At 25.0% G+C, this 19663-nt stretch overlaps 1 protein-coding gene across 1 annotated transcript; it reads left to right on the forward strand.

Moving 5' to 3' along the window:
- The first annotated feature begins 9087 nt into the window (after positions 1-9087).
- Positions 9088-18971, forward strand: LOC145835514 (enoyl-CoA hydratase, mitochondrial-like). Its single transcript, XM_082943156.1, has 8 exons — positions 9088-9204; positions 10853-11047; positions 12687-12814; positions 14704-14803; positions 15803-15907; positions 16420-16539; positions 17959-18026; positions 18759-18971. Exons 1-8 carry the CDS (start codon positions 9117-9119, stop codon positions 18822-18824), a joined length of 870 nt encoding a protein of 289 aa, XP_082799282.1. The 5' UTR covers positions 9088-9116; the 3' UTR covers positions 18825-18971.
- The last annotated feature ends 692 nt before the right edge of the window (positions 18972-19663 follow it).

Consider the following 19663-nt stretch of genomic DNA (forward strand, 5'->3'; position numbering starts at 1 on the left):
ACTTGTGCATAAAAAACTCTTTTATGGAAATACTTAAGTTTTTTTCTTACAATTTTTTATTAAAAGCTTTCCAATAGCAACTGCAGGCAACAAGTTTAAGTTCGTTGAACTTTTAAGAAAATTTAAAATGTTATTACATTCAAACACTTTTAATTTTGTTTGATTTGAAAACTAAATTTAGTTTTAGCTCAACTTTACTTCAACTAAAAAATCTAAAAAAAATTTTCCAAACAGATTTATAAAAAACTTTTAAAGTTATTCGAAACAGTGTTGAAAGTATAACGTACTTGAAACAAACTTGTACAACTTTTGAAAAAAATGTAATAATGTTATAAGGTATTCTTTAACCTTAAGAAATTATATAAGCGATGATTTGAAAATACATTTTTCAAAAATTGCTAAATTATTGCGACTCAATAATAATTAGAATGTGAAACCAAGATGTAGAAAGGTATAAGTAAACTTACGTTGTAAATAAAATCTTTATTATATACAAACAAAAATTACATGCTTAAATATTACTGAAATTTATTATTTATATAAAACTGATTTATTTCAAGTTAAAAACCATCTTGTTTTAGAACTTTTTTTTTGTTGCTAATATATGCATAAAAATTAAAGTATAAATAAAAATTGTAATAACTATATTGCTGTAGCTTTTAAAAACAAAAACAAACAATAAAAAAGCCTTAAAATAAGTTTCGTTAAAAAGTAAAACTAACTTTAAAATGCACCATTTAGTTTTTTCTTTGCATTCATTTTTGATAAAACAAAACAATTTTAAGAAAAATCAAACATATAATGCATCACCGAATAAGAAATAAAAGTTGACCAAAATAATCTTAGATTTTTATCAGTATTTTTGTACTTATACTACTTTCTGAGAAAATAGCAACTGAACTCCCATAACTTTGTTAACGAGCTGTTGAACAAAATACTCTTTTAATGCTTCAGAAACTCAAAACATAAATCTTTTACGAGCAAGCTATAAGTTTAAAAAAATAAAACAACACTTACAAACATATACGTCAGGCAGACTTGTTAAAATGCTAACAGTTACTATGGTAATTCAGCAATGAAGCCTATAAACTTTGGTTTGTTTTAAGTTAGTAATTTCACGCTCAAGTAAACAAAGCAGTGCTTTATAACATGTCTGACGTCAGGTGTAAGCAAGTTAAAATGCTGGTCTGGCATAACAACATAGTCATTTTGGCATGTCTGCTTGTAAGTAATCAGTTTTTATTAATTTCATTGCGAATAAAAACCAATTAAAAGTATTTGAACTTCTTGAAACCTTTAATTAGTTTTAACTTGTACCGGCTCAAAAACAAACTTAATTTCAGCATGAACTTTGTTTAACTTAAATTTGACCAAAATTTTTTTTTCGAGTAGTATCTACTGAAGAACACTTGTCTGCAAACTATTTTTAGAAACAAAGTGATGAAATAAAAAACGTGGATAAAATTTTGTAGGGTGGTTAAACAAAGTTCAAAACAAAATTTGCGTTAAGAACACACTAGATATATTGAGAAAATCTTCCTTAAGTTTAAGTTTATACTTGGTGTCAAAAATCAGAGTAATTAACTTAATATTTATCAGTTACTACATTTCAAACAATTTTGATACATGCAAAAAAAACAAATTGCATGCTTAAATCTATACTTCAACATTCTTTAAACAATTGAAAAATAGAACTGGCAAATTTTTACTACTGCAGGTTGAAAGAAAAACATTACATATTTCAAACTATATATCTTTAATTTATTTTCTTTTCTTATACATTTAGAATCAAAAAGAAATTGTAATATCAATTTTAACATGAAATCTTAAAACCATTTTTTACTTAAAATAATAAATAAAAATTGTAAGTCTTTTACTATCTTTACATATAATATTTACTGAAATAGAATTAAAAAATTGCTAAAAACCTCTTACAATAAACTAAAACAGGAGTACAAACAAATTAATATACATTTCATATTTAAAACAAATTCAAATTATCTTTTTTGTGTAATTGTAACATTATTAAAACATAATATTTTATTTTAGTTGTGTTGAGCTGAGTAAGAATAATTACAAAACATTTTGTTATTTTCATAACTTATATCTTCACTTTTACAGCTACTAAATAAACAAGAAAAACTAAACTAGTATTTTTTTAATTGCAAGAAAACTTACAAACGCTAAACAAGCATAAAAAAGTATTACTTAAAAAAAAGTTAAATATAAATAAAACAACATTGTATTTAAAGGTAACTTTATAATAAACGTTTTTCACCAAAGCTTTGTCACAAACAAATGAGGTAATTTTGTACGTTTCTATAGTTAGCTGCATATTTGTGTTCTTAAGTTAATATAGTTTTATCTTGTGCACCAAACCTGCATTTTACGTAATATTTTTTTAATACTTTGTAATTGTATTCTGTTGTACCAACAGAGAGAAAAAGTTTAAAATCAAACAAAATATTGTGAACAACATAATCACATAAGTTGTATATGTATGTATTATTTTCAGTACTAAACCTTCAGTTTACATTGGTGTAATCTTTAGTTTATGTGTTCTAATAAGTCAACTCAAGAGAGGGACAAAGTTTCAAATCAAATAAGCCAGATTTGACAATATAACCAACACTAAAGACAAAAAAACTCATACAACTTGAAAACTTACACAACATCTTCTGTACCAAACTTTTAGTTTACCTTTTGTTCTTGTCCAAATGTTTGTGCACAAAGTAGAGTCAAAAAATCCAGATTATTATGAGAACATTATGTTATCAATAATGGTTTAGTTTGTTTTAAACTTTGAAACTCTTGTAAGACAAGTTATGAGAATATAAGTACAAAGTATTAAAAGAATATAATGTAAACTGCAGGTTTTGAGCACAAGTAAATAGATAATTATAGGATTTATACTGGTTTTTCTTTTTTGGGTGTCAACTATGATCAATAACAGTTTATGTTATTTGAAACTTTGTCACCCTGTTGAGAGGACTCATGAAAATACAAAGTATTAAAACATATTATGTAAAATCCAGGTTTAGTGTACAAGGTAAAACTATATGAATATGAACATAAGAACACAAACATGCAGCTAACTATAGTTTGATTTTCAAGCCGGCTTACTCCAAAAAAAAATTGAAACAAAACTTCTCTGTTAGAAGGAGTTGATATAAAAAAAAATGTTTTTTATCAAAATTTATCACAAAGATGTCACTTTTTGATTCGTAAAAACAATTCTGAGTGACCAAAATCTTCAACTGTCCTGATTAGTGATGTATTGGATCAAAGTATCTGGATCCAGAAGCATAATTTCTTATGAATTCAGTTTTGGCCGGATCCTAATTTGAAAAACTACCTGGATCTAGTTAGATATTGATTTGAAAAAACATCTGAATCCATTTTGGAAAATAGTATTTGGATTTAATTGAGTTCTAATTTTGAAATATCCGGATTTGATAGATTGCTGAATTTACTTTACCTGTTTTAGTTCTTTACAGTGGTCTGCATAGCTTGGTTGAAAAAAATACATATTTGAGGGGAGGTTTGAGTGACCAAAATGCCTTGACTCATCTTAAGTTTTTTAAAATTGAATTCTTCATCAAAGTTGGTTATTAAATTACAAAATACTGAAACTAAATCTCAATAAGTTATTTAAAATCATTAGAATCCTATCCAAATTTATATTTGTAATACAAGTTTATTAAAGAAAAATCCAATGTTTTTATCATATTTTATAACTTTTACTGAGGATATCAAGGTTATAATTTCATTGCTATTAAGAAAAATCCAGGGAAGTGGGAACCCTATTTATTATTTGTAGTGCTATATTTAGTAATTAATTTAAAAAAAAGTATTTTCTTCTTAGTTCACAGCCTTTTTGGGAAATTTTAAGAAACACTAAGAAATTTTAAAAGTAGTAGTAAAAAAAAAATTAAAATGCTTTTATATGATATTGGCCGACATTTTTAAGATTTAAGTCTTGATATAAAAGACAAAATGCATGAAAGTGTATGGGAAATTTATAAGCCTACAACTGCTATGCAATTTTCAAAAAATCACATCAATTAAAAACCAACAAATAATTAATACAATAACTTTGTAAGATTAAACATGTTTAAAAAATAAAAAGTTTGTTTCATTACCTTAAATTTATTATTCAAAATCAAATATAGGTTTTAAATGTTAAAATTTATTAGAGCTAGAAAATTTACTAATAAGTGTAAAAAAAAAAGTTTTTTTAGGAAAACTACAAAATTGACAAAAAGTAATAGTACAGCTTAGGTTAACAGAAAATAACTAACTACTGAAAACTTAATTACCTTCATCTCAGTTCATTTTGTTTCTCTAAGTTTATCAAAACTTTAAATTAGCCAGAGTTTTTAACTAACTACAAACTAACCTACCTATCAGTAAGACAACCTGTATGTAAAATTTTAAGTATCACAATAACCTCTTTGTTTTTCAAGACAATTGAGTTTTTGGATTTTTTATAGTTTTAATTGAAGCTATGTGCAAAGTTAAGTTTTTAAAGTTTTTCTGGGGTTTATGTGGTAATGTCAGAATTGAAATGGAACTGAAATATCCTAATACCTGCTCTAAATTGCTTGTTTTAGGTAGGATTTTTTTTAAATGCTTAATTTCTTTGTTAATTGGTAATTTAAGGGATCGAAAATTTGTCACATGTAGATATGAAACATTCAATTTTAAAATTATATTATCAATTGAAATACTAAAACATATTTCAATTTAAAATTTAGTTTTTTTTATTTTATCTTTATGTTCACCTGCAAGAATTTAAAATTTTTCCATTACAATCCTATGCTAGCTAGCCACCCTGAAAACTATCAAACTTTTAGTTTAATCTTTAAAATTTAGTAATATTTAAGCATTATAAAATAACTTTATGTAGTTAAGTTATAATGGAGCAAGGGTTTAGATTCTAAACATTTTTAATCAGTCTATGGATAGGAATTTACATGTTGAAATTGTAATGGACGATAAGATTAGTTTTTCTATTCCATAACAGGATGAAACACAAAAAAGTAAATTACATTTTATTGTACAGTATTTATTGGTCTGAAAAGAAACTCATTTGATTTTAATTTAACTGTAATTAAGTCACATAACTTTCTAGAACAAAAGAACTAATTCTATACATTGGGCATTACCCTAAAATAAATTGTGTTTCACCATAAATTTTTTAATAAAACATAAAAAATTAGTAAAACTTAAAATGGTAGAAATAAGAATTAAAGTTTTTTATCTTTTTAACATTACTCGACAAAAGACTTAACACTTAAAGCTTCAATTCGAAAAACTACAACTAGAAAAAAAAATTAATTAAAAATTTCCTTTATTTCGGAAATTATTTCAATCACATTGCGCTATTTTAGTATGTATTGAACTATTAAAAAGTTGTTATGATGCAAAACACAAATAATGAATTTGACTACTACATAATAAATTAAACCTTAGCTATAGAAAAAACTTTTTTCTTGATATTTTATTCAGTTATAGAATTAAAAAAATTTTTTTTGATAAACTATACTGTTTGTTGAACGACAAATAAGCGCTCGAAATATTTGGTCCGATGACCTGGTGCACGAAAAAAGCTTTCAGTTATCTAGTCAAACACCGCTTGGATACCTTTTAATGTCTTGTTGTCCACGACAAATTTAATTAGAATATTCAAAAAACACCAACAAAATATAAACCAATTATAAAAATATTACAAAACGACTACTTCAATTAATTTTATTTCTTATTTATTTTAGAGATTCAAAAAATAAAAATTCAACCTACCACGCAACAGCTGTAAATAAACATCAAGTTTAAAATATGTTGCTATTCTGTCTAATTTTATGTCTATGATACGAGCTATGAAAACTATTTAAATAATTTATTAACCATTTGGTATAATAGTTTTTATTATACAAGCCTTATACTTTTTTACTAGTTAATTTTTTTTACTTGTTTTTAGTGTTTAAATGTAGTTTGTAAACTTTAGCTAAGCTTTAATGTCTTAATAAATGTTAAGTTCGATTTTAAAAGAGTTAGAATTTAAAATTTTGGATAAAATTGATAAGGGGAAGTGCTATAGATGTTACATATATTCTGTTGTATTATTTCTTAACCTCATTTACATGATACGATGACAGGAAAAAATCTAAACTGTCACTATTTTTGCTCGTACTTATACATTCTTATGAGTTTGTTTATTTCTGAATATTATTAAGGGTAGTTTTAAAATCCTACAACTTAATTGCATATTTGCTAAATCAACAAAAATAATATACATTTTATTTATTATACCCTTATTCCTGACCCACTTAACCTAAACATATAACAAATAAATCTAAAAAATAATTAACATTTAAGATTAAATCTAATATAAATAAAAAACTTTTTTTTTCTGACTCGGCAAATGTGCAAATGATTTGCTAGTTTTCAAGCTTCCCTTAATCAACTAGTAGCTACCTGCGTTGCAAACTTGGGAAGTCCCCTTAGATGTAATGCAAAGCAAACATTAAAATTTGTTCAATATTATCACCTTAATTGACTTTGACCCAAAAAATTTATGACCTGTAATAGCATTTATTGTTGCATACTTGCATAAAATAACTGAGTAGGTATGCTTGTAAGTTTTTGAAACAATATATGCTTTTTTGCTAAATTGAATATATTTGTTTCAATTAAACTTGCTTGAGGATTTGAGTTTAAGGATTTACCTTAACTTTATGGTTTTTAATGTCAAGATTTTAATTAACCTTACAAGAGTTTTCTAGATAACAAGCCACTGAGATGTTTTGTGTTTTCAAATGATATTTTTCTTTGCTTTGTTTATTTGTAAGTAAGTCAAAGTTTATCTTTAACGTGAGGTAAAATTAAACATGATGAAACTTGTTTGCATAACTCTCACATAAGGTTTATTGTTTAGTAATAAAAGAGTTAGTGATGATGTTTTCTTAGTTTTAATTTAAAAAAATTTATACTTTTTTTGTTAAGAAAAACCTGGCATTTGAAAGTTTAAAAAATATAAAAAAGTCTTGAATTTTGAACAACTTTGCTTAAAAATAATATAATTTATGATAGATGAAAAATAACATTGCACACAAGATTTAAAATGAAAAAAAAAAAACTGAGTTGTGTAACTAAGTAACCTATTTAAAGTTTAATAGTAAAATTCTAGAATTTATCATATATGTTTAGAAAATCAACAATACAAATCTTGATTAAAAAAAACAAAACTTATAGTGCTAAGTCTACTGCAAATTGTGCTAAGATATTTGTTTAAGTTAATAATTTTAAAGACATCACCCTAATTTAGCTTAATGAACTATGTATTTACCTTTAGAAAAAGAAAAAAATAGTTATGCTTATACTTTTTTTTTGTTTCAATGAATTTTTTCTTTACAAACTAAAACAAAATATGTTTATTTAAAAATGTGCACTGGTTTAAAGACAATTTTGAAAAATAAAAGTTGTTTTGAGGTTTTAATTACAATCAACTCTTGCAAATCTACACACTTATTTGGTTACACACTTTAGAACTCTCAAAAAAGTTTAAAAAATCTTTAATATTAACATTTTTCTGTGTATAGAGTTAGAAATAAATTTAAATTTTTATATATCATTTTAAATGCTAATATAAGAGAAGAAGGATTGTTGATAAAATTGATATTTTTGCATATTTAGTTTGTGCCTTTAATAAAAACCTTCTGAACTCTATGGCTTTGCTCTTTATTTTTTAGATATCTTTTTCCCCCTTTATAACTTTTAATCAAACAAAGTAAAACTTTTAATTTACTGAAAATATTTATGGCATAGAGTTTCATTTCTACTCAATAAATCTCTTATTTTTAGCTAATTTGTTCCTTGCCCAGCTAAAAACAGACTTTTTTTGCATGGTGTTAGGGAAAGATCTTTTTCACTAATACTATGTAATACAAGCTTAATCTTAGGTGGGCAAGGAAACAGTAAAAAAAAAACATTTTGTATACACATTAGAAATTTTTATTAAAATACTTTTCACTTTTATATATAATTTGAATTAAAAATGTTTTTATAAACAAAAAAGTGGAAAAGCCCACAAACTGTATTTAATCAAGTCCATTATAAGAAAACAGCCCAGCCAATGTAGTAGGTATATTACATACCTCTTGTTTAGTTATTTCTCTCATTTATTTACGCTTTTTTGCTTTGGACACAATATGCGTAGACTTGCAAGAGGTGACTGTAATTTAAGCTAGTTTGTAGTCACTCACTGTACTAAGATACTTGAAAAAAACATGGAATAAAGTTTCAAAAAAAAAACAATGGCTACTCGGAGTTGTATGTACTTTATTACTTTATTTAAAGTGAACTGATGCTCTTTTTTTTACATTTCTCTTAATTCAACACTTTTGGTAAATAAAAGTTTATGCATTGCTGCTAGCTTTGCTAAAATATTTATAAAAAAACTGTTTTTTTCACAGCTTAATGTAACAAAAAGTGTGAAAATGTATTTACGTTTCAGCTCTTAGTGATTTAAAAATAAAGTGTAAGTACTTGAAGGCCAAAAGCAGTTGTCTTCTGCATTTAAAATTAGTTGTTCACAGTAGATAAATTAATTTAAACTCAAAAGGTTTAAGTGTCTCGGTAGTTGCATGACAAAAAAACCTTTTTTAATGATGCTGTAAAATGAAGCAAGACTCTGATTTTGCATAAATGTTAAATATTTTAACTTAAAATATATTTTTGTGCATACTAAAATATATTAAATGCACATAATTTTAAAATATTTATTTTTTCTTTTGAAACAAATTCAAGCTCGCTAAAGTCAGTTTTTTTTTTCCTCAAAGAAAGGCAAACCTGATGTAAATACTTTGACCTAGAAGTTTAAAAATATTTAAATAAAAAAAGAGAAACACGTCAGTTAGTAATTATACTAATATCATTAGCCATAAAGTTTTTTTCATAAACTCAGAGTTTTTAATAAAAATTGCAAAACCTTTGAACTTAATAAAGTTTGATAATTGATTAAATAGAACTGTAAATTATTAAACAAAAACTATTTGTGTTAGTTTGAAATATACGACTCATTTATACAGACTTAAGTATTTAGTAGAAATATAGCAATGGCACTGTCTTCAAAATTTGTTTCATCTGGCAGTTTGTTAAGAAACTTCTGCAAAGCAACATGCGGTTCCAGATTCATGTCAAATGGTAAGTTGACTTGATAAGTTTTGAAACAAATATTTTGTTGGGTTGTGTTGTAAGCATTTTTAATACTTAGAAAAAATTTGTAACTAGTTTTGTATTTAAAAACTATAAAATATTTTTTGTATAAAAATATTTTAGTGTTTGCAGATTTTAATTGGTCACACACTTTTAAATTGTTTGTACGAATCCAAACTTGTAAGCTTTAAATCAATATTTATTTTTTTAATGATTAGCTTTATATGTATTTTTTTAATTTCAGTGTCAAAAATAGTTGTGCACTGCTAAAATATTTAGTGTTCTTTTACAAAAGTTGTATAATTTTAGTCTAAGCAATAAAAAAGAAAAATGTTGAAGTTGCTGACACATACGAGAACATCATAGTTGATAATCAATAGAATAATTAAAAATAAATATATATAAATTATTCTAACATACATGAGAACATTATTGTGAATTTGTACATACATCAATAAATACTATATGAGCAAGAAAAATGTTACAAACAATATCTAAAATTGCTGACACATACAAGAACATCATAGTTGGTAATCAATAGAACAATTAAAAATAAATATATATAAATTATTCTAACATACATGAGAACATTATTGTGAATTTGTACATACATCAATAAATACTGTTTGAGCAAGAAAAATGTTGAAAACAATATCAAAAATTGCTGACACATACAAGAACATCATAGTTGATAATCAATAGAACAATTAAAAATAAATAAATATAAATTATTCTAACATACATGAGAACATTATTGTGAATTTGTACATACATCAATAAATACTATTTGAGCAAGAAAAATGTTACAAACAATATCAAAAATTGCTGACACATACGAGAACATCATAGTTGGTAATCAATAGAACAATTGAAAATAAATATATATAATTTATTCTAACATACATGAGAACATTATTGTGAATTTGTACATACATCAATAAATACTATTTGAGCAAGAAAAATGTTACAAACAAGATCAAAAATTGCTGACACATACGAGAACACCATAGTTGATAATCAATAGAACAATTAAAAATAAATATGTATAAATTATTCTAACATACATGAGAACATTATTGTGAATTTGTACACACATCAATAAATACTATTTGAGCAAGAAAAATGTTGACAACAGTATCAAAAATTGCTGACACATACGAGAACATCATAGTTGATAATCAATAGAACATTTAATAATAAATATATATAAATTATTCTAACATACATGAGATCATTATTGTGAATTTGTACATACATCAATAAATACTATTTCAGCAAGAAAAAAAATGTTGAAAATAATATCAAAAATTGCAGACACGTACGAGAACATCATAGTTGATAATCAATAGAACAATTAAAAATAAATATGTATAAATTATTCTACCATACATGAGAACATTATTGTGAATTTGTACATACATCAATAAATACTGTTTAAGCAAGAAAAATGTTGAAAACAATATCAAAAATTGCTGACACATACAAGAACATCATAGTTGATAATCAATAGAACAATTAAAAATAAATATGTATAAATTATTCTAACATACATGAGAACATTATTGTGAATTTGTACATACATTAATAAATACTATTTGAGCAAGAAAAATGTTGAAAACAATATCAAAAATTGCAGACACGTACGAGAACATCATAGTAGAGAAGAAGGGTGCCAACGGTTCAGTTGGATTGATCCAGTTGAACCGTCCCAAGGCGCTCAATGCATTGTGTGATGCTCTCATGAGTGACGTCAACAGCGCTCTTGCCAAGTTTGCTGATGATAAGGACGTCGGTTGCATTGTTCTCACCGGATCACAAAAAGCTTTCGCAGGTTTGTGAAAGTTTGATGTTCAAAAAGTACTAACAAACTGTCAAGTGCTTTAAAATGCTATATGCAGTGCTTTAAAAGTTCTTAAACATGAAAAATAAACTTAATTTTATAGTTTTTAGTATGATTTAACAAAAATTTAGTTCAATTTTTTTTTACTTAAAAATAAATTTATATAACAGTAATATAAAAAGCATGCTAATTATATTTAAAATACATGAAAGTTTCATTGTTCTAATTGGTTCACAAAAAGCTTTTGCAGATATTTTATACTGAAAGTTGTCAATTGATTTTTAAATTTAAACTTTTTTAAATATATAAATACAGCAAGCTCTCACATAAAGTTTTGTTTAGTTGTTAAATTGTCTATTGCTAGATATATATAACAACAGTAATTTGTAGTTTGCTTCTATTCGCTTTTTGATAAATGTAAAATGGTTGCCAAACAATCAGGACACTCTTTATAACTCAGGATATTTTGAAATTTATGAAAATATCAGGATGACATTTGATAACTCAGTATAAATCAGGATACTATAATTTTTTATTGCAACTTAGGCTGACTTAGGATGTTTTGTTTTTTTTAATGAAAAACTAAGAATTTTTTTAAAACTAAAAAGTTCTCAAGACACATTGACACTAAATCTAGAGTGAGATTTATTTGATCTAGTTACAGCATTATGTCATTTAAATAATTAATTTTTTACAAGTGCTTGACCTTTATTAATTTTAAATTTTTTTATTGATTTAACTTTTTTTAGCCTTGCGGGTAGCTGTCTACTACTATTACAAATAAAATTTTAGTTTTTGTTTTAAATATGAAATTAATATTCATTATGATTTGAATTTATGTTAAACAGAAACAGTTAGAGACATATAAAGTTTTACTACTTTTTATATAGTTTTAATAAACTTTTTTACTATAGTTGCTTTTAAAGTATTATAAAATTATATTGTTTTATATGTCCTTAGTTTATAGATAAAGTTATTTGCTGTAACTTATAAATACTTGTTTTAAACAAGCAAAGCTAAAAATAAGTTTCGACTAGTACACTAAATTTTAATTATTTTATTTAAAATAACTGACATGATTACATATTATCAACATTATTTTTTAAAATTTCAAATGAATAAAATGTTTAACAAATTTTTGATGGTCATAGATGTTTTTAATTCAAGTTTAAATTAAAAAATGTGTTTTTAATTCGAAATTTAATCTTCATTGTTAATATAAGTTTAATAGTTAGTTTTAAACTTGAGCATTTTTTAAATAAAAACATTGAGTCCAATTATTTTACAAATACAAGTGTCTGGAAAACTTAAAAAAAAAACTACAGCTTGATTGGAACTAATTATTTGCTTCAGCAAAACAAAGTTTACAACAAAATGTGCTTACAAACGAAAAAAGCTTTGTTTTTTGTCATAACTTGTTTTTTTTATTACAGGCATTAATCAGTAACAGAACCAAATGTGAAACAAACTTAATCAATTAACTTATAAAGTCATTTTTATCAGAAAAATAACAAAGTTTGTAGTATTACTCTTCTTTGTTTATACCTGAGATAATTTAGATATAAAATGTGTAACCAAATAAGGTTTGAAATAACATTTCATAGCTAAAAATCAAATTTATCATTAACAGCCGGAGCAGACATCAAAGAAATGAAGGACAAGACGTTGGTGGATTGCGTTTCAGGAAACTTCCTGGAACATTGGAGCCAGGTGGCTGAAAACAGGAAGCCAATCATCGCTGCTGTTAACGGATACGCCGTTAGTAGTAGAATAAAATAAACATGATTACTTATACTATTTTATTATATTGTTTATTAACCATTGCTACTATTAGTGGTACACTATGAAGTATAAAGGATAATTTTAATAAGTTAATTTTTGATATGTTATTTATATATAAGTTAAATTGTTTTAACATGTACAAACCCCTTTAATCAGTTTTAAACATTATTTCACTCAATTAGCAATTAATCTTAACTGTATCCTCAGTAGTGATCTACCAGATCCTAATCCAAATTCATTTTATAAGTCAAGATCCGGCCGAAATCGGATATTTTTTATTAAAAAAAATCCAGCCGATTCCTAATTCGACCAAAAAAATTTGAAATCCAACCCGATCTTGTTTTTGGATCCGGTAGATCACTAACCCCAGTTATAATCAATGATTTCTGCTGTCAACGGATGTTTTGTAAGTGGTATATTATGAACACTACTTAACTTGATTTTTTTGTAATATACCTTGTTATTGCAAATTAAACCAACTATTTTTTTATTTCTTAACTTTATTTTATGAGCAATGCTTTCAAAATTAAGGTAATTCTTTTATCAAAATAATCTCAATACTCATAAACTGATCAGTATAAGCACAAATAAGAGTAAACTTACAATTAACACTTTTGTTATTAAAATCCTAGTTTACTTGAGTTGGTGCTGCTGTTAAGGGATACGCTGATAGTGGTGTTGTTTATAAGATATTAGTTTAACTTAATTGTTTTTTGCTACTTATAACAACTTTAAAAAATAGTTGCCACTTGATAAAGAAAGTTTTTCATTTTGCCATTTTGCAAAAAAAAAAAGCTATTTTCTTATTCCTGACTACGATGCAGTACATTAGGTATACTATATGGTTTCAACTTTTTTAGAAAAATGTAAAGAAATGTATGTTAAAATTTATGATTGGGAAAACAAGGGGTTACCATGTTAATTTCTCATGTACTATTAAATCTTTGTTTTGAACACACATACTGAAAAGGTATACTCACAATTCCCAACTAGATAAATTCCCACCCGCGCACAACTCACACCTGATTTTTTTTTGTTCTTACTATCACTGTTACCCCTAACCCTTACCCTTGGTCGGATCTGGTGGGGATTGTTTGCGGTTGAGAACTGATCGTGGGTTGGAACTGAGCGGTTCCCACTTGAAAAGTGTATGAAACTTATTTTGATATTTTTTTAAGTACTTTAAAATTACTTCTGATAGCTGCCAAGAATTAAACCTTATCATGAACCAATGGCGAGATGAAAGCATAAAAAAGTAGTTGTTGTGGTTTTTTTATGATAAGCTACTGGGCTCATAACCACTACCACTTTGGTGATTTATTCTGCATCACATTTAGTATTCTAATAATCTTTTAAATAACTAACTTATATATTATTTTAAAAAATATAACATCCAACTTAAATTTTAGTAAAATGCTAGATAAAAATAAAATTAGATCCCAGCTTAAGAAAACTAGTTGTTTATTTTTATTTTAATTATTTTAGTAAAGTTTTTAATTTATTTAGTCTAGTGTGAACATTTTATAACGATTTTTTTGCTTGTGTAGGATACTTGAATTATAACATGATTTTTAAATTACATTAACAGTTAAGGGGAGGTTGTGAACTAGCTATAATACTTTAGAAGATATTTTATTTACCTTGTGATATCGTTTCATTTACGGCTAATTTTGATAAGCTTTATAGGAAGGAAGAAATAAAACTAAACCTAGGAAATTGCTGATCATTTTAATTAATTTTTATTTGTTTTAATAAATAAACAGTTAAGGGGAGGTTGTGAGCTAGCCATCATGTGTGATATCATATACTGAACATATCATTAAGATACTTATATTATTTATTTAAAATTTTGTTTTAATTAACAGTTAGGGGGAGGTTGTGAGCTCGCCATGATGTGTGACATCATTTATGCAGGAGACGGTGCAAAATTCGGTCAACCTGAAATATTGCTTGGAACCATACCTGGTATGTTTTAATTATTGTTATATCAAGACAAAATTTGAAATAGTTCAGTTTAAATTTAACTTAATTGTTTAACACATGGTATGTGTTATTTTGATTAAGTTTGAATGTATTCTGTTGAATGGTTTATAAATGAAAACTGTGTGATTTTTACAGTAATTCTGAAAAAAGTTATAAAATTTTTCTATTATTTTTCTTAAGCAGTTTTTACTGATTAATATAAAGCTTAAAATAGTATTTTTACAGCAATACTTACAAAATTAATTAAAGTAGTGTCTGTTTTAGTTCTCCAGATTTCTAGTTTTAAGTAAATACTTTCAAATCAAACGTATCAACTTTAAAATGTAGTAATACAAGATATTAACAACATTTAAAGCATTGTCAACAGTTTTTTATAGAAACTGTTTTGTAATAAAAAACGCTTAGTCTTAGGTAAGTCCATATTTTTACTTAAAATATATATCTATTTTTCCCACTTATGTATAACACAATTTCACTAATATGCTAGTTAAACGCTTATGAAACAAGTTTTTTAAGTACCATTAATTAGAGTTATTTTAAAATTAGTTCTACTTTTCCAAGAATTACATTAAAAATCTGAAACCTGAAGATCATTCAATAATGAATATTTGTATGATATTTATTTTATATGATCAATATTTTTACTTTTTATCACTATTCACAATTTTACTTCATGAATATTTATTTGACGTCAAAAAGTTAAAAGTACTACTTTCATGCTACGAGGTCTCTTGTATGAAGCCTTATTTTTGTCTAATAAGATGTTTCCATCTTAATATTTATACTAGCTTTAATGTTAATCATTTCTCTAGTATGTAGTTTTTTCTATTTAATAAGATATTTTTATAAAAATATCAATTTTTTTTAATAAACCACAGGAGCGGGTGGTAGCCAGCAATTATTGAGATTTTTATATATTTGATGAATTATTTTACGTTATACTTTTTTATTTATAATATATAAATACATATAATACAACAGGAGCGGGTGGTAGCCAGCGATTGACGAGAGCTGTTGGCAAGTCGCTCGCCATGGAGATGTGCCTCACCGGAAACCAGATCAACGCTAAAACCGCTCTCAGCGCCGGTTACTTTTTATTTTAATTTCATTATTTGCAATAAATATATATGTTTTTTTCTGTATTTTTTTAAATTTTATGATTAGTTATTACTCAACTGGTCAAAAATCAACGTTAAAACCGCTCTCAGCGCTGGCTAGTTGTTTGTTTCATGATATAATTAATTTTACGTAATTGTATAGTGATTCTATGTTTAAGTGTATTGCAGTTTAAGTATGAAGCTTATTTATTTTCTGAGTTATGTTTATAAATGTTTCTTCAAAATATTTGTTACACTTTTTACATTTATACCCCTTGTAAAAAACACATGTTGTTATCACCTTTTTAAAACTAAAAGTTTTGTGGAATTTATAATTTTTGGAAGTATAGGTAACATTTTTTGAGTTTTTTTTAATGTTTTTTAATTTTTTTTTCAGAATTAGTGAGTAAGGTGTTCAGTAACGTATTATGAACAAAAATGATTAATTAAAAAAAATTAAATAGCTTAATTGTTCCTGAATAAAATCTTAATTATTTTCAGGATTGGTGAGTAAGATTTGCCCGAGAGAAGAACTTTTGGATGAGGCGATCAAAACAGCAGAGAAAATTGCCTCAAACTCAAAACTTATTGTCGGACTTTGCAAGGAAGCTGTCAACACTGGTAAGTTTATTTTATTTGTTGTATTTTACAATTTGATAAACAATTTTTTTTAGAGACTCGATTGTAACGATTTAATAATAACAATTTAAGAATTAAACTTTTTTTTGTTTTATAGTGTTTTTATGTCTTTGAAAATTGGAAAGCTGTTGATACTGGAATGTTGATTTTTGTTTTGATAAAACGTTTTCAGACACTCTGTTTTATTTTCCAACAAGTTAAAGAATTAACAGCCTTAAATATTAGAATAATTTTATGTCTCTATAAAACAATAAGTTTAGTTTTAACTTAGAGTTTTGTAGAGAAAATCTTTAGAGTTTGTATATATAGGGGCTAAACTACATTTAGTTTGTTGTAGTGGAAATATATAGTAAGTTGTTTTTACTATTTTAACTGTTTTTTAAACTTTGTTTTTTAAACTTTTTAAGTATGGTACGTTAATTAGATTGAATTTAATTTTGACAAGTAGTTTTTAATATTTTTAGAGACTATATTTTATCTGGAATAAGTTAAGAATATTTTAAATTTTTGAATGTTTTGTATGTTATTAAAAGTTTTATTTTGAGTCCTTATAGTTAACAAAAATTCCACAGTTACATTAAAATAAGATTTGAAAAAGTAATGTATGAAATTTAAATTTGTTTTGCCTCAAAATAACTCACAAAAAGTTTTTTTGCAAAGTTTATAAAAAACTTAACATCCAATTATTTTTTATACTGTTTAAAGGTTACAAATCTAAAAGATCTGATCTTTTGCTACCAGTTTTTATCTGGCATAAAAAAATTAGTATTTTTTAAATACGTTTTTATTTATTCACTGTTGTTTTTACTAATAAAGTTCTTGATTTTCTGTAGCTGCCGAATGTCTTAAGAGTTTATAATTAAAAAAATTCTTCTAATTCATTCGAATTTTAAGGTCAAAGCTTAAATTGTTTTGATTCTGTTCATTTGTTAAATTTATTACAACTTTAAACAAATTCTAATATATTTATTATTTGTTTTATTGCCCATTTACTTACAGGGTTGCCACTTTACCTGGAATCCTGGAAAAACCTGGAATTTTTAAGAATATTAACATGTTCAGTAGTAAAATTTCGGTTTGACCCAAAAAATTTATCATATAGATAAAAAAAAGTTTGTCATCACCAAAAATTTTTTTACTTAAAAAACACATTTTAAGTAGCTTTACAATATCTTTTCAATCTTTTGTACTATTTATACAGTTTCTTACCTTAAATTTAACTTTAAACAAAAAATAGACCCAAAAATGTGTACTTTTAAAAACCTGGAAGAAATTTGAAAAACCTAGAAAAAAATTTGGAAAAACGAGTGGCAACCCTGTTACTTAGTTGTTTTATAAAATGTATTTAAATGTTCTTGTTCAATCAATGATGCATTTGTAAAATATGAATATTATTTTTAGCTTTCGAAACAACGCTGAAAGAGGGAAATCATTTTGAAAAGAAAATATTCCACGCTACTTTTGCTACTGTGAGTTTTATTTGAAATATTTTATTTTATTAGTTGAACAAAAGTTTATTTTATTATTTTAAAACTTTTTAAAATCTTGATAATACTTGCGTAGTTTTTTTGCAATATTTGCTTAGTATTGCAAAACTTTAGGCAAATTGTGTTGAAATATCATCTGTTTATATTTTCTTACTGAATTTATTTAATTAAATGGTGTTAAACTTTTATACAAATTTCTCTTAATATTTTTAATAAATACTTGATATTAGCTGAATATCAGCTGATTAGTTTCAAATGTTAGAAAAATGTTTTAAGAATGCGGTCAACTGTTCTACCAAAAAATTGTTTTAAGCAATTTTTTAGAAATAAATATTTTTGACTTCTTTGTTTTTTATATTAAATATATAAAAATTATATAGCATAAATATAATCAAACACCTGATATCTTTAAAGGTTTAATACGGTATAAACAAAAGTTTTGATATTAATTATAATATATTTTTGCTTACTTATTGTTTTTCGTATCTTACTAAAATGTAACAAAAAAAAAACGAAGAAGCTATAAAAAAAATTTTTATTTACTAGATCAATAAACCTCGGATAACATTTTTTTTTTAATACTAGGCGTTATAATTTTTATAATAAAAAAGGCATACTAAAAGTATTTCTACTTGATATTTAAATAAATCATTCTTAAGTACAAAATTTAAATATTTTTTTGATAAGTTAATTTATTTTTACACTTTTTTGCAGGCTGATAGAAAAGAAGGAATGTCTGCATTCGTTGAAAAAAGAAAGGCAAACTTTACTGACCAATAAATAAACAAAAAGTTAATTATTAATTAGCTTCATCATTGTTGATACTGTTACAATGATGAAATAGCGTTTTTGTATTTATTTCTGTATGAATTATTTTTCCACCCTGTTTTAATTCAAATCTATCTTAGTCAATAAATTAGTTTTAGGTTTGTGATTGGGTTTTTATCGTATTCAAAATTGCAACTTAGCTTAAATTTATAATTACTGTGTTTAGATTTTTTAAAGCTTAAAAAACACAAGATAAGTTCTTGTATTTAATAAAGATTTTGAAATTGTATTCCACAACAGAAAATAATTATTTCTAAAATAAATCAAGTTGAAATATTCTGTCACGCTTTTTTAAGAAAGCATTATAATTAGTAATAAAATATTTTAACTATTTTAATAATATATTCATGCTTATAGTTATTATTAAAACTCTTAAAGCTTAAAACTGACTTTAAAACATTTGTTTAGCTGATTTCATCTAATTTGTCGTAGGGACTACTATTAATACAACTCAAAAGTTTAAAACAGTGTTAATAAATAGTTTCCTTAATAAAGAAAAAAAAAATACTTAAAAAAAACTAAACAGACTTATTAGTAGTGTAATAATAAAATGTCTATTAAACATGATACATTTGAACTGACTACTACTATAAGACTATCTAGATATGAGCTAGATTAAGTTGAAATGTAGTTTCAAAAAAAGTTTTGTCTTTCTTGAGGAAAGGGTGATTAGCTGAAATAATTTTGCCTAGGCCATAACAAAATGAAGTAGTGCTTTACTGGTCATAGTATTTACATATATTTCTTACTTGAAAATATCACTTTTGTGACATAGAGAAATGTTTTCTAAA

This window comes from Thalia democratica, chromosome 5 (assembly GCF_965202585.1).
Source record: "Thalia democratica chromosome 5, ktThaDemo2.hap1.1, whole genome shotgun sequence".
Taxonomy (NCBI): Eukaryota; Metazoa; Chordata; class Thaliacea; order Salpida; family Salpidae; genus Thalia; species Thalia democratica.